The 16,384-nt window shown below is 48.6% G+C and overlaps 1 protein-coding gene across 1 annotated transcript in view; it reads left to right on the forward strand.

The window, feature by feature from the left end:
* FERMT2 (FERM domain containing kindlin 2) overlaps positions 1-14,373 on the forward strand; it is a gene marked incomplete at its 5' end in the record, with an annotated part of 31,033 nt that extends 16,660 nt beyond the window's left edge. Inside the window, 10 exons of the mRNA XM_057387593.1 lie at positions 35-142; positions 1,737-1,871; positions 3,725-3,774; positions 6,303-6,427; positions 6,788-6,894; positions 7,247-7,468; positions 9,740-9,760; positions 10,209-10,333; positions 10,981-11,122; positions 13,032-14,373. Coding sequence (XP_057243576.1) covers positions 35-142; positions 1,737-1,871; positions 3,725-3,774; positions 6,303-6,427; positions 6,788-6,894; positions 7,247-7,468; positions 9,740-9,760; positions 10,209-10,333; positions 10,981-11,122; positions 13,032-13,205 — 1,209 coding nt within the window. The remainder of the gene's footprint in view (positions 1-34; positions 143-1,736; positions 1,872-3,724; positions 3,775-6,302; positions 6,428-6,787; positions 6,895-7,246; positions 7,469-9,739; positions 9,761-10,208; positions 10,334-10,980; positions 11,123-13,031) is intronic.
* Positions 14,374-16,384: the final 2,011 nt, after the last annotated feature.

A 16,384-nucleotide genomic window follows, 5' to 3' on the forward strand; every position in this document is an offset into this window, starting at 1 on the left:
GGTTTTCTGAGCATTCCCTGTTTCTGTGGTGCAGTACGATGCCATCAGGATCAACCAGCTGTACGAGCAGTCCAAGTGGGCGATCCTGCTGGAGGAGATCGAGTGCACGGAGGAGGAGATGATGATGTTTGCAGCATTGCAGGTGAGACACAGCCCCACACAGCCCTGCCTTGGGTTTGACTCAGTTTTGTGGCTTTGCTGGCTTCTCTGCTCATCAAAATGATCAATGAAATCACAGAACCCCAGAATGGTTTGGGTTGGAAGGGATCTCAAAGTCCRTCCAGTTCCAACCCCACTCCACTAGAAATGGCCCACCCAGCCTGGCCTTGGGCACTGCCAGGGATCCAGGGGCAGCCACAGCTTCTCTGGCACCCTGTGCCAGGGCCTCCCCACCCTCACAATCAAGAATTCCTTCCCAATATCCCATCTAAACCTCCCCTTCTTCAGCCTCACATGGTTTGTTTTAGCCTCACCTTGTCTCTGGTGGGAGCTTGGCCTTCTCACACTGGTAGAAGTTGGATCATTTCCCATCTCCAGATCATCACTTGAGTTTATGAGATAATTCAAATATTTGCCACTGATTATCCCTCATGAAAAAGAACTTGACCTGCTTTTACCAAACATGTTTATCTCTATCTTAAGTTTTGGTTTCGTCCTTCTTAACCTTCCCCAGTACAAACATGGGGTTACTGAACTGTGCCTTTCTGGCTCTCTGCCCCCAAACCAGCTGGGGATAATCTGTGGCTTTCCCAGAACTATTTATTTTTCTGGTTTGTGAAACATTCAGTGTGATTTGGCATAAATGCTCCACCTGCAATTGACTTCCAYGAGAGGGATGGCAGGCATTTGTTCCGTGTGGTCTGGCACACCTTGGAGCTGTAGGATGCAGAAATGTCCCCCTCAGGAGCAGGGCTGCCTGCTCCAAGGGCCCCTCCCAGGAAAAAAACAGAGAGCAGAAATGGAATGACTCAGTTTACATCCAAGTGCTCCAGAATGSGTTGGGCACGGTCCTTCCTGTGAGATTTTATGGATGTTTTGGTTTTCTGGGGTGAAAACAGATGCAAAGACACAAAATCCTACAATTGGAATGGGCTTTAAAGGTCATTTTGTTCTACCCCATACCATGGGCAGGGACATCTTTCACTATCCCATGGTGCTCCAGCCTCGTCCAACTTGGCCTTGGATACTTCCAGAAATGAGGGATCTTAAAAATGTTCATAAACACTGGTGGGAGGCAGGAGAGGGGATGGACAGAGGTGCCCAGTGGCAGGAGCAGAGGCCAAGGACACAACCTGGAACGTGAGAAGTTCCCTCTGAACATCAGGAAACATTTCTGTACCATGAGGGTGACTGAGCACTGGCATGGTTGCCCCACAGAGGCTGTGGAGTCTCCATCCCTGGTCCTGGACAAGAGCTCCACGTGTCCCTGCTGGAGCAGGGAGTGGGACCAGGTGACCTCCAGAGGTCCCTTCCAACCTCAGCCTGGTGGAAAAATCTCTGCTCTGCAGGGTCCAGAGATTCAGAGATCATTCCTGGAGACTCCTTGGGCTGCAAAGACCCAAGATGGTCATTCCTGACCCTATGCTCCTGGTTTTCCACTCTGGTTTGAAAGACCCAAGATGGTCATTCCTGTGCTCCTGGTTTTCCACTCTGGTTTCCCACTCCCAAGCCCGGTGTCTGTGTCATGGTGACCCCACAGGATCCCATCCTGGTGTGACCCTGTCCTTGCTTTCCAGTACCACATCAACAAACTGTCCATCATGTCCTCGGAGAACCACCTGAACCACAGTGACAAGGACGTGGACGAGGTGGACGCCGCGCTCTCAGACCTGGAAATCACCCTGGAAGGCGGCAAGACGGCGACAATCCTGGTGAGGGCTGCAGGGAATTTTTCCAAGCATCCAAACCTCTCTTATTTCCTTCCTCTCCCTTTTTTTTCTTCTCTTTTTTTTTCCCTTTTTTTTCTTTTTTTTCCTTTATTTTTTCTTTTTTTTTCTTTTTATTCTTTTTTTACTTTTTTTCCCTTTTTTCTTTTTTTTCTTTTTTCTTTTTTTTTCTTTTTATTCTTTTTTCCCTTTTTTTCCTTTTTTCTTTTTTTTCTTTATTTTTCCTTTTTCCCCCCTTTTTATTCTTTTTTTCCCTTTTTTTCCTTTATTTTTCCTTTTTTTCCCTTTTTTTCCTTTTTTTTATCTTTTCCTTTTTTTCTTATTTTTTTTCTTTTTTTACACGAGGAAGTCGCCCATTGAAGCAACACAAAACATACACCCCACTGATATTTTCTTTAAAACAGAGGGATTTTAGACACCAAAGGATAGTTCTGGAAAAAGAGAACCCAGGGTGAAAATGTGGAAAAATCCTGGAGGAGACAGGATCTTACTGATCTCCCCCTACACCAGTCCACCCTCCTGATGGAATAATGGAAAACTAAATGGAAATTAAGTTGATTTTTATCCTCACTCCTGACTTTCCCAAATCCTGAGTTTTCCACGCTGAGGTTTCTCTTCCACTGTTTCTAATTCACTTTTTACAGCACCTAAAAGAGCTGCTGGATTTTCAGAACTAATTTAGGCTTATGAAACCCTACTTTTATTAGACTGGATTTTAGCCTAGGTCTGTATTTCAGAGCATTTGGGTTTTTTTYCCCCCTGATATGCTGTTTTAACACTGGTTTTCCACCTTTAAAAATATAAATCCTGAAAATTAAAGTGCATTAAAAGGGCTCAGTCCTGTCAGCCTTGGCCCAGCACTGCTTTTCCAGGCATTTTGCACATTTAAACCATCTCTTTCCAACCCTAAAAACTCAGAAATTTTCCAGTTTTACACTTCATATAATTTTTTAAGTGTTTATGATGGATCTTTTTGAAGTTACATCCGTCCTTAGCTGCTTTATTGGCACTAACAACAGCAGAGCTTTGCAGTATAAACCAGAAATAACAACARTTTTTTATCACCACGACATATTTTCTAATTCCTTCTGCAAAACCAGATTTGAAACACATCATTAAGGAACAGTCYCTGCCAGATAGGAATGAAGAGGACAATGATTCATCCCAAAAAACCCATCCCTTTTCCGTAGGGCTTTGTAGCAGGAGCCATTTCCAGATGCATTCGAGTAATTGAATAGGGATAATGGGCAATTACTGGATTGTTTGTTTAGATTCTGCATTTTTTTTTCCCCTGTGGTATCTGTAAACAGTTTCTCATTGCAGACTGAAAGTAAACTTTCCTGCTACTGGAAGCTCCTGGAGCAATCCTCCCTTTCCTTGTCCCTCAAAATTTGTTTTAATTCCAGCTCCTGAGATTTGCACCATCCTCATGGCAAAAAAAAAGAATTGAAATATTTTAAAAATTTTTTAGGGGGGGAAAAAAGAATCTTTCTAGGTTTAGAAATCCCTTCCCCARTCAGTTCTCTGCCTGTTTCCCTTTTGTTTGGAGCACAAGGAAGAAGTGGAGGGAGGAGAAAACTCCCAGTGCTAACAYGAGCTGCCGTGACCGCCGGTGACCCCGCGGCTGGGAATTGGCTCCAGCAGCAGCAGGAATTCCTCAAAGGAAAATCAAGCCTTGTCCTCTGCTTTCCAAACAGCAGAGCTGGGCCGAGGATTTTGCACTGCTGGTTTCTCCCAGGAAGGGGCTGGGGCTTTTTCAGGAGCAGTTCCATGACCCTCATGGTTCTCCGGGTTCCTTCCCTTCCCTGGTGATRAACGGGATCATTTTTGATTTGCAGGGTGACATCACTTCCATCCCAGAGCTCGCCGACTACATTAAAGTCTTCAAGTAAGTGCTGATGGGAAGAGCCATGGTAATGGCTGTGAATAATTCATGGTTCTGCCTCTTAAAACCCTTTTTATTTAATCTGACGGCCTGAAAATATACAAAATACTCAATGCTGAAGCTGATTGGTTCWTAAATACAAAATTCAGGATGTTTTCCTGCTTTGGTGCATCCYACAGCCAGCAGCGTGTGCTGGGATSTTTCTTTAACACATTTAATGCCCAGRAAAGGAGAAACCATCCAAAAATRAGGAATGAAACCTAAAAACCTCACTCAAAAACTTCTCCTGCTCTGTAGGAGGCTGGAAGAATTCTATCCAGCCAKGATCTCTCCATGCCAAAAGGAGCAGGTTAAGTTGACTCTGCCCCTCTTCCAGGATTTAGGGATTTTTTTTTAGCTTGCTTTGACTCAGTCAGTGGCTTTTGGAAACCAGGAACGGCAGCGTCTGGACTTGGAGGAACATTTTTGGCAGCCACCACAGTTCTTTTGCAATTTATTGCCTGCTACAGTGAAAGTTCTGGAAGCTGGAAACACTGATGGGATTTAACAGCAGAGCTGTAGGATAGAGGGGAGAAAAAATGCTGCAGACAAGTGAAGTRGCTCTGGAACAAACCTTTATTTTATGAATTGTTTGGTTCTGGAGGCAGAACCTGGCACTCTCTGCTCTGAAAACTCCTTCCCCTCTCCGAAGGCAAATTAATGAGGTCTCTGCYTCTGTCTGGGCTTGTGGTCTGGCTTAATTGGGGCCAAGTTTCAGGGCTGCAGCCTGTGCCCAGCCCCTCAGTGGGTGTTTCTCACCCCCCCTGAACAAACAAACAAACAAAAACCTCAGTTCTTGCCTTTGATCTGCTGATTTGCCAATCAAATTAGGCAAACTCCGGGAGCTAATTGCCTGCAAATTGGAGCGCCAGGGGATGGAGCAGCCAGAAGCTGCTGGTTCCTCACTCAGCACAAGCCCTAAACCTTGGGGTTAGGATTTGAAGCTGTCAGATTGAACACTGAATTCTGTTTGCTCATGAAATTGGGGTTCAGGAGGTATTTTAGTGCCAGAAACCTCCATTTGCTCCTAAAATGGGGTTCAGGTGGTATTTTAGTGCCAGAAATCCCCGTTTGTTCCAAAAATGGGGCTCGGGTGGTATTTTAGTGCCAGAAACCTCCATTTGTTCCTAAAAATGAGGTTCAGATGGTATTTTAGTGCCAGAAACCTCCATTTGCTCCTAAAAATGGGGTTCAGGTGTTATTTTAATGCCAAAAATCCCAGTTTGTTCCTAAAAATAGGGTTCAGGTGGTATTTTAGTGCCAGAAACCTCCATTTGTTCCTAAAAATGGGGTTCAGGTGTTATTTTAGTGCCAGAAACCTCCATTTGTTCCTAAAAATGAGGTTCAGATGGTATTTTAGTGCCAGAAACCTCCATTTGCTCCTAAAATAGGGTTCCGGTGGTATTTTAGCACCTGAAATCCAGTGTAAATGGTGCAGTGTTCAGAGATGTCCCAAGTTTGGATGTGCCCCTCGTCAAACTTCAGCCAAGAATTCTTTGTATTCCATATATTTATCTCCAATAAATGTGTCCCTATAAGTGCCTGGTGAGGCTGTAGAGACGTGGAATGTTTCTCTCTCCCCTGCCAACCCAGTTACTGTCCTTGCCAGCTAAAATCACAGAATTCCAGAACATTTTGGGTTGGGAGRGGCTTTAAAGATCATCCTGTTCCACCWTCCACTGTCCCAGGGTGCTCAGAGCTCTGTCCATCCTGACCTTGGGCATTTCCAGGGATCCAGGAGCAGCCACAGCTTCTCTGGGCACCCTGTGCCAGAGCCTCACCAGCTTCACAGGGAAGAAYTTCTTCCTAATATCCCATCTAAACTACTCTCAGCAGGTATTTCTGAGATAAAAATAWGAGAAATTCATGAGAGGCTGCAGATCCAGCCTTAGAACAAGGTTTAGAAATCAGGGAAGGTTAAAATATTCTSATACTTGGAGCTCTGCAAAAGTCCTGGGCTTGTGATGGGACAAGCTCAGGGTCCCAGGTGCTTCATTTTGCTGAGCCCCCAGTCCTCCTGCAGAATCAAGCAAAATCCACATTTTTCCTTAGAAAAGAACAGAACCTTTTGTGCCATGGAGTGTTTAAAAAGAAAACAAGGAATGCGCTCAGGCGTGTGCGTGACTGAMGAGTCCTTGGAAGTGCTGCTTCCCCTCAGAGCCTGAGCAGAGCAGTTCCAGTTCCATGTGGTGGCTGAGGCAGAACGTGCAGCAGTTCATGGACGCTCTGTTTTTGTAGAACAGTCCCCCAGTTTCCCCCAGCTTGCCCCAAATTATCAAATTATTATTATTTGAAGAGTCCAGACTTGCAATTGGAGCTCTCATCTCCTTGAGGCAGCAGGGAAGGGATGGCTGAGCTCCCATGCAGGACTGGGAATATCCCAGGCTGCTCACAGCAGGGCTGAAATTCTGAGGAAATGCAGAGTTTTCCTGCAGAGCAGCTTTTTTTGGGGAGCTCAGACCCAGTGAGATGTCCCTCCACGTGTCCTGCAGGCCCAAGAAGCTGACGTTGAAAGGCTACAAACCCTACTGGTGCACCTTCAAAGATACCTCCATCTCCTGCTACAAGAGCAAAGAGGAATCCAACGGGACTCCTGCTCACCAGATGAACCTGAGAGGTAAGAGAAGCACAGTGTGGGGTGAGAGGAGCTGCTCTTTATTGCAGGAATTATTCCAGATGAGTTCTGTGAGCACGCATTCATTTTGGCTTCCTTGTTTTCTGACCAGGTCTTGCTTTTCTCCCCCTGTTTTCCTGTCACTTGGTAAAAGTGTCATCTGACACAGGTTCTGTCCCTGCTGTGTGGACTGTCCATCCCACTGGAAGTGTGGGACAAACCTTTGGCAGCACTGAGATGCCATTAGAGATCCTTTAATCTGAGAACTTCACTCTTTTTTTTTGCCTATTTTTGCTTTTTTTCCCCCACTTTTTAAAGTGTGGCTCCTCACCTCACTGTTAAACACCGGCTCCCTCATTGCAGGATGTGAAGTCACCCCTGATGTGAACATCTCTGGTCARAAGTTCAACATCAAACTCCTGATTCCGGTGGCGGAGGGGATGAACGAGATTTGGCTGCGCTGCGACAACGTAAGTTCATCTCTTGGACTGGCCCCCTCTTCACTCTTTCCTCACCATCAGTTCCTGCTCAGGTGCCATTATTCATAAAACAAACAGAAAATGTGCTCATCTGAGTCTGATCTCAGCGTTCTAAATGTTCTCCAGCTCAGTCTCCTGTCTCTCAGGCTTCTGGGAGTTTGGGGCAGAAAATCAGCCTTGGCTTTGTCATGTGGTTTTAGGCCACGTGTTGGTTGGGTTTCTGCCCATCTTTGTTCATGCTGGAGTCTTCCAGGGCTGGGAGGGGAGTGAAGCCTCCCTGGGGTGTTTTTTGGGGGCTCCCTCATGGGTCTGACAGTTTTGGGGTATCCCTGTTTTGGGGCAGGAGACGCAGTACGCCAGCTGGATGGCCGCCTGCCGCCTGGCCTCCAAGGGCAAGACCATGGCCGACAGCTCCTATGGCCTGGAGGTGCAGAACATCCTGTCCTTCCTGAAAATGCAGCATTTGAACCCTGACCCGCAGCTGATCCCAGAGCAGATCAACACTGACATCAACCCCGAGTGCCTGGTTTCTCCTCGCTACCTGAAGAARTACAAGAACAAGCAGGTAGGAGCCGCCGGTGCCGCGGATGGACTGGACACGCGTCCCGGCGGTGCCTGGTGTTTAACACGGCGTGGTTTGGATGTTTTGGATGTCTTCACTCACTGGGATGCACGTGGTTACTAAAATGAGATGGGATTGACGTGTGTGGTTTGGATCCAGCACCTGGGGATGGCACCCAGCACCGGGTTCTGCCGGGAGCATGGGCATGGCGGGGAATCTTCAATTGTAAATACGTTTGAAATTGGTTTATGTTTATTTCAAACACGTTCTGGGAATGCTTTGGCCCCTGCCTGTAATGGTTTGGCCCCAGCTGCCCCATCACTCCCCGGTGCTGGGGTTAAAACCCCTTTCCCTGCACAGAATCCATGGAGAAATCCCCGGGATCAGCGGAGTTGCAGTTGCTTGCAGCGCTTTATCCACGCTTGGCTGTGACGCGGTTTGCGAATTTCTCTCTTTGCTTTTCCACTGCTTCCCAGTGCCAGTCCTTGGAACATTGCTTCATTTCTGAGTCGCTGTGACTCGTGCTTGAACTCCCTCCACGCTCCATCCGATCCCTGCCCGACGGGGCTGAACTGTTCCACAGTGGGAATAAATAAATGCAGGATTCTCTGAAAGGGAATTATATGTCAGAACAGCAGCAGAAATAAGGAGAGCATTGCTCCGTGGCCTTTTGGTGACTTAAATCCTTCAGGCTGCTGGCTGGGGCTGGATATGATTTCTCCAAAGGCAGAAGAAGGCTGCAAGTCAGAGAAGCCGGAAAAATATAACTTTTTATTGGCACAGCAYGATGATTTCCTGGCAGTGGAGTTATATTTTATATAGCCCTTATTATTCTCCTGAATAAGCCTTTATATCCACTTGGATGGAGGAGAGGTTGCATAAATACACTATTTTAACATATATATATGTATATATTTTTATATATATAAAATACTTGCTAGGTTTCCRGTAAAACAGAGGCACCTGGAAAAATATTATCTTGGAAAACCTGCTTACTGTGCAGGTATCCTGGTTATAAAAATAAAATCTGTGGAATCGTGTGGATGGGCACGATGGGGATGATCCCAGTCAGGACCTGGCCATGGTGCAGACACCAGGCATCAGCTAAGCAGTGGATTTAGGATTTTCCTTGGTGGCCAGAGGCAAAGCTTGGAGCTGCAGAGGATGTTTGCCGGGAGGAATGAGGGATGGAGGCTGCAGGAATGTCAGGAATTCGACCGCAAGGGTCCTGTCATGGCCCCAGCACAGGGAAGGAGGAGGAGGAGGGGAGGAGGAGGCTGTGCAGCCCACGGGAGGTGCCGGAATGGGAGCTGGCCCTGGGCCTTGCTGGAGAATTTATGGAGGCATTGGGTCCCCACCAGCCCCAAACCCACTGGGGTGAGGTTTTATCTCCACATGCCCGTGAAGCAGTGTAGGGTTGGCAGGTTGGGTTTGGAAGCACCAAATCCTAAATGAAAATAAAYGAAAACCAACCCAAAATAAGCATTTTCTGATGCTCCCAGATGCCCTGCCAGGGTTTGGTGTTGGAGCCAGCAAGGGCAGACACATCCCTGGGAAGCCCAGCTGATGTTATCCTTCAGCTGCGTGTTTTCCCAAGCAGCATCCCACTCATTTCTCCAATATCCCAGATAAAGGGAGCTGCTGAGCTCACAGTGAGCTCCTGAGCTTCCTCTCGTGCTTCCTTGGCCAGAGGGTGGCCCTGAGTTCGTGCAGAGATGTGGAAAGTGAGGACATGAATTCTCCTCAAAACTGGCAGCTTCACCCTCCCCTTCATCCAGCAGCAGGACCACAGAACCATGGAATATCCTGAGCTGGAGGGACCCACAGGGATCACGGATCCAACCCCTGTCCCTGCACAGACCCCCCCAACAATCCCCCCTGTGCATCCACAAACGCTCCTGGAGCTCTGGCAGCCTCGGAGCCGGGACCATTCCCTGGGGACAGAAGAACCTTTCCTGAAATCCAACCTAAACCATCCCAGAACCAAAACCATCTCTCCACAATGCCAGGACCCWGCTGGGATCACTGCAGTGCCGGCACGAGCAGCGACTCTCTGCTCGCTTGTCCCTGCTCACATTCCCTTTGGCTGCTTTTCCACCTAAGAAATTGTGCATGTGGTTTGTTTTGGTTTGGTTTTTTTTTTTTTTGCTTGAACTTTGGTTTGCAGTTAATTTACACTTTTTCTTTGCTTTGTTGCCATATTTCTGATTGCTTTTTTTTCTTTCTGCCTCCTTTTTCTTTTTTTTTTATTTTATTTCGCCTTGCCATCTTCAGCCAGGCTATGTAAGAGACTTGGTAAGTGACAGCAACAATAAAATTTAAGATAAATTTAAAATGAAGTTAAAATAACCTAGAACCCCTTTGGTTTAGAGAGCAGCAGTGAAAGCACTAACACAACTTGCACCTTCCCCGTGACACTTGGGCACTGGTTGGTTTTTATAACGGTCCCCTGTGATTTATGGGGCAAAACTGGAAACCCTACACCAGAAATCCGCATTGTTGTTCGCTCACATCCTTAAAGTTCCCAGGAGCCTGAGTGGCTCTGCCTCCAGACAGCTCYGATCTATATTTGCCTTCCTGCCTCTGGAGATGGGAAGCTCCGCATTTATCCACGGGGTTGGAGCTGAATTAAAACCTCAGGGGAGGAATTCCAGATTATCCGCGCTCGGCTCCGCGGCGCGTGACGGCGGAGGTGGCCCCGTGGTCCCCGTCCCCTAAACCCCGTGTGTCTCGCCGCCCGCAGATCACGGCGCGCATCCTGGAGGCTCACCAGAACGTGGCCCAGATGAGCCTCATCGAGGCCAAGATGCGATTTATCCAAGCCTGGCAGTCGCTGCCCGAGTTCGGCATCACGCACTTCAACGCCAGGTGGGTGTGGGGCTGGGCTGGGCTGGGGGAGTTTCCTTAATGAATACAGGGGTGTGGGAAATACCCTGGAATCATCATGGCTTGGCTTGGCTTGGCTTGGCTTGGGATGGGATCCATGGGATGGGATGGGTTTTGTTGGGATGGGATGGGATGGGATGGGATGGGATCCATTTGATGGGATCCATTCGATGGGATCCATTCAATGGGGTCCATTCGATAGGATCAATGGGATGGGATGGGTTTTGTTGGGATGGGATGGGATGGGATGGGATGGGATCCATTTGATGGGATCCATTCGATGGGATCCATTCAATGGGGTCCATTCGATAGGATCAATGGGATGGGATGGGTTTTGTTGGGATGGGATGGGATCCATGGGATGGGTTTTGTTGGGTTGGGTTGGGATGGGTTGGATTGGATTGGGATGGGTTGGGTTGGTTTAGAAGGGACCTCAAACATCACCTCGTTCCAACCCCCCGCCTTGGGGAAGAACATGCTCGTGCACCTCCTTCACTGGGGAAGTTGCKCTGGAGCTGAAATTAAATCACTAGTTGCGTTGATCTGTAAAAATGATTTTACAAATRAACTCAGCTGCTGAATTTACACATATCCCGTCCTTTTTCTACAAATCCCTGTCCCTGTGGCAGGTTCCAGGGTGGGAAGAAGGATGAGCTGATCGGCATCGCCTACAACCGGCTGATCCGGATGGACGCCAGCACGGGCGACGCCGTCAAGACCTGGCGCTTCAGCAACATGAAGCAGTGGAACGTCAACTGGGAGATCAAAATGGTGAGATGGTGTCTGACACCCCGTCCTGTCCCCTGCTCCTGTCACCAAGACAGGCACCACTCCTGGAATCCTGGAATCCCAAAGGGGTTGGGTTGGAAGGGACCTTAAAGATCAACTTATTCCACCTCCTCCTATGTCAGGGACACCTCCCATTGTTCCAGGGTGCTCCAAGCCCTGTCCAACCTGGCCTTGGACACTTGGACACACCTGAATTCTCTGAGCACCCTGTGCCAGGCCTCCCCACCCTCCCAGATAGGAATTCCTTTCCAATATCCCATCCATCCCTGCCCTCTGGCAGTGGGAATCCATTCTCCTTTGTCCTGTCCCTCCATCCCTTGTCCCCAGTCCCTCTCCAGCTCTCCTGGAGCCCCTTTAGGCMCTGATGGAGTTGTGTGTGAACCTTAAAAAGAAGAAGAAACACTGAATCTTTCTCTACTGCAGCCAGGAATTATTTTCTTCATTCTCTGGAGAGATTCCCACAATTAAATAAAATGAAACCTCAGCCCCAATGCTCAGGCTCCATCCTAACCCATAACAGAAATATGCAGGGCCTTACCCGTACTGGGTACTTACCCTTTCATTTGCTGTACAACTCAGGATTTCATGTAAGTAGCAAAAACCAACAGCCACTTCCCCCAAAAKGGGCTTTTCCCCTGCTGTTGTGTTTGGATGCACAAATTTTTGGGCTCCTTTTTGGCAGAACATCTAATTAAAATTGCCAGGGATACATGAGGGCTGCTCTCCTGCGGTTTGCAGCTCATTAAGAGTTGCTGGAGAAATTATTCAGCTTCCCTGTCTGCCTCAGAGTCATTGTTTTGACTCAGCTGCAAGCCCTGATATCCCAATTATCCACTTTGGATACTCTGCTGGGAATCCCCATCCCTCCTGCAGAGCTGTCAGTGATGGAGGGACAAAAAGAGAATGAGCATCAGTAAATGGTSAGATGGATGGTCTGTTCAATTACTCCAAAACGAACTCCCCCAGCCCCATAAAACATTTCTGTGGCCACAATTCAGTTTAGAAAACCAGGGAAAAGTGGAAGAAAGCTCAGACTTCAATGGGTCTTTGCCCAGAGTCTGTTTCTCTGGAAGCAGGGAAAACGTGGCCAGGTGCTCACCGTGGAGAGGTGGGAACAGGCTGGGGGATTGTTTCTGAGTCATGGGGAAATAAAAAGGGTAATGGTGATTTAAATTAATAAAAGAATGGCTAAATAAATACAAATTAATAAAAAAGGCAATGAAAGGTATTTCAGTAGCTAAATATTTGAGTGATGGGATATTTARAGGTGCAAGGAACCCGTAAAGATCTTCAAGGCCAAATCACCATTCATAAAATCCCAGAATGGTTTGGGTTGGAAGGCACATTAAAGATCAACTCATTCCACCCCCTGTCATGAGCAGGGACACCTTCCACTGTCCCAAGCTGCTCCAAGCCTGATCCAGCCAGGCCTTGGGCACTGCCAGGGATCCAGGGGCAGCCACAGCTTCTCTGGGCACCCTGTACCAGGGACTCAACACCCTCACAGCGAGCAATTCCGAATTCCCAATATCCCATCCATCCCTGCCTTCTGGCAGTGGGAAGCCATTCCCTGTGTCCTGTCCCTCCATCCCTTGTCCCCAGTCCCTCTCCAGCTCTCCTGGAGCCCCTTCAAGTCCTGCAAGGGGCTCTGAGCTCTCCCTGGAGCCTTCTCTTCCCCAGCTCTCCCCACCTGGCTCCAGAGCAGGGGAGCTCCAGCCCTGGGAGCATTTCCATGGCTCCTCTCACCTCCCTCCTGTGTTGGCACCCCTGAATTCTGCTTGGGCATTAGGAAACCATCAGAATGRACAGAAAATGAGGGTGACAGATCAGGAAGAAGCAGTTCCCATGGGCAGGGCAGGGCAGGGCAGGCTGAGCTGTGTGTGCCCCACAGGTCACAGTGGAGTTCGCCGACGAGGTGCGGGTGTCGTTCATCTGCACCGAGGTGGATTGCAAGGTGGTGCACGAGTTCATCGGGGGCTACATCTTCCTGTCCACGMGGGCCAAGGACCAGAACGAGAGCCTGGACGAGGAAATGTTCTACAAACTGACCAGTGGCTGGGTGTGAGCCCTGCCAGCCCCGCCCCGCAGGAACCCCCACGGCCATATTCATGTTTAACTTTCCAAAGCTGTCCTTTGAGATAATGCTGCTTAATAAAGTAAGCTTGAAATGTATCTTTTTTTTTTAATAATTGGATTTTTGGTTGGGTTTTTTTTTGGTTTTTTTTTTTTTGCATTACCAGACCAGTTAATCTGTGTGCACTAATGAGCACTTCTGTTAATTTGCTATAACCAGACCATGTCTGGGCAGGGTGACCTGTAGATCCAGACTCCGATGGGCAGATCAGGATAAAGATTTAACTGACTTAAAAAAGCCAATTTTTTTAAGAGAACTCTAAGCCATCTTCTTGTAAAGCCATCCAGGGCTAACCTATATGAAGTCTATTTATCATGTTTAATGCATGAGTGTTTTATTTCCTTTTTGTGTGTTTTTATTCTGTACATTTGACCTGTTTGAAGTCGTCCTGCTCCCGAGCAGAGCTGCCATCTCTCCTTTCACACTACACCAGGACTTTGAAGGTGCCTGACATGACTTTGAGGATAGTTTTGTGTGGCCTCGAAGATGATCTTCTGTTAGTCTGTTATAGCTTGGTTTTATTTGTTTAACTTGCCTTTTGATAATCATTTATATTGTCTTTTTTTTAATTTTATTTGTACACCGTATTGTATTATGACACTTTTAGTATTCACCAGCATAGTCACTGTTCTGCCTCTGATATGCAAATTTTTTCATTACGATATGAAGTAAAAGGTTTATGAAGTAAAGGTTTTTGTGTAACTAATGTAAAAAACACAAATTTTATAAAGTTGTACAGTTTTTGTAACTAGTCTCACAAGCCAGCTAGGATATTGCACAGATCAGCAGTAACTGTAGGATGTCTGGAAGGGGTACGGGGACAACCAAGGAATAAAAAAAACCACAAAAAATACAATTTCGGTCCAGTAAATTTCGATCTAAGTTAAAAAGGGATTCCAAAGCTGTGCCACAACACCCTCAGTAGCTGATGCCTGGGGCCAGGATYGCCCGGTTCATTAAGCCATTCCCATATTAATGCTAACGAGGAGGGATCCCGTGCCCCCCTAATCCCAAGGAATAACCAGTGTTGCGYTCCCGTAGTCCGTGGTATCAAGACTATGTTCAAATGCATTTTATTTTAAATAAAAGTCAAATCTTTTATTTAACATTCAGCTGCCACTCCTGGTTTTTGGGGTTCACCTGTGGTATGGAAAGGCCATAAATCCCGTAGGATAGAGTATCCCATGCCAGCCTTGGGCTCCCTGGCTAAGCCTGCTGAAACAAATGCCAACAAAAAGCAAAGTTATAAAATCCTGGAATGGTTTGGGTTGGAAAGGACCTTAAAGGTCATTTTGTGCCACATCCCCTGCCATGGGCAGGGACACCTTCCACTGTCCCAGGTTGCTCCAAGCCCCGTCCAGCCTGGCCTTGGGCACTGCCAGGGATCCAGGGGCAGCCACAGCTTCTCTGGGCACCCTGTGCCAGGGCCTCCCCACCCTCCCAGCCAGGAGTTCCTTCCCAATATCCCATCCATCCCGGCCCTCTGTCAGTAGGAAGCCATTCCCTGTGTCCTATTACCCCAGGCTCTTGCCAAAGTCCCTGTCCAGCTCTCCTGGAGTCCAGGTCCCCTTTAGATCCCACTCCCTGGCCCAGCAGGCGATGGAGAAGTAGCCCAGAGATTCAGGGAATCACAGGACCTAAGCCAAGCCCACCATTAAACCATGTCCCCAAGTGCCACATCCCCCTGGCTCTGACATCCCTCCAGTCACTCCACCTCTTCCCTGGACAGCCCATTCCAGTGTCTGACCACCCTTTGCATCAAGGAATTTTGCCTGATACCCAATCTAAGCCTCCCCTGGCACAAATGCATTTCCCCCCCTCACTCGGGCTGTACCCTTGCTCCATCCATAAAATCCAGAAGGGGTGGCCCGCTGGGGCCGGGCAATTCCTGCCGCTCCTCGTTCCCGCAGCCGGGGCGGAGCCGCGCTCGCTTCGTGCCAGGGATGCTCCCGACCGTGCCCCACGCCCGCGGGCTCCTTCTTGGGGATGCCGGCAAGCCCAGGCAGCTCCGGGAACACGCGAACGGAGGGCGGCGAGCACGCTCCTGGCAGGGATTTCAGCTCTGGAACAGCTCCAGAGCTGGGTGTGGGATGGGGATGGATCCTTGAGAAATATTTCCCTGCGAGCACTCAGCTTGGGGTGAGGCAGCACGGAAAGATGGATCGAATCCCCTCGGTCCATCGTCCCCAGGCACCTCCGCAAGGCTGGGCCTGGATTGCAGCTGGGGGAGGTGATAAGKCAGGAAACGCTGAGCAGAAAGGCAGAGGAGGTCGGGGAAGGGGCATGGGAAGGCAGAAGCTGCTGTCAAGCACAGCCCTTCCCCACGCGGCTCCCCGAGAAGATGGGTGGGAAGCAGAGCAGGAGCTTGCAGGAAACGCAGAAAGGGTCACAAGGGTTCGAGGTGATCCAAAGGAGGCTRCTGGGTTTGATAGGATCTTTCCTAGATGAAAAGGATGAAAATTTCCTTTCTACTCAGATGAAAAGATGCAAATGGTAATGAGATGTTGGAGCAGAAGGGGGTAAAAAATTCTGTGGTTTTCCCAAAATCTGGAGAAACACCAGATAAAATRTGGCAYGGATGGGAATGGCCACATGCRGAGGATGGATGGGGATGAGGAGGAGGAGCACAGTGGGAAAAGGATTGAGGAGGGAGATGGTAAGAGCTGGGAAGGGGTGGATGATCCCACCCCAGGGAAGGCAGCAATGAGGAAAGGATCGTGGCTGTTTGCTCCAYGATCCTGAGCCAAAGGAAAACCAGGATGTGGTGGGCACAGAGGGTTTTCAGTGATGGGCTGGGGAGAGACATCACAGGCCAGGTGGGTTTGGGGTGTTTGGGCATCAAACCCAGCAGCAGAGGATGAGGAGGGTCTTGGCAAGATAAGGCACTGCCAATCCCAGCCTTGGCAAATCCCAGGAATTCCCACAGCTCCAGCTCTGGAGGGAGGCTCGGAGGTTTATCCTGCTGACACAGRGAAATCTGTCTGTGGTTGTTTCTTTTGGGTAATCAAAGGAGTAATCCAAATTAAAACCCAAACCAAAACGCAAGAAAAGCCAGCCCGTGGGTGTCCCCAGCCCCCAGGCGTGACTCAGCCTCGGGRAGGAAGAGCTGT

The sequence above is a fragment of the Malurus melanocephalus genome, unplaced genomic scaffold (assembly GCF_030028575.1).
Source record: "Malurus melanocephalus ecotype Western Australia unplaced genomic scaffold, MMel_1.1 scaffold_1267, whole genome shotgun sequence".
Taxonomy (NCBI): Eukaryota; Metazoa; Chordata; class Aves; order Passeriformes; family Maluridae; genus Malurus; species Malurus melanocephalus.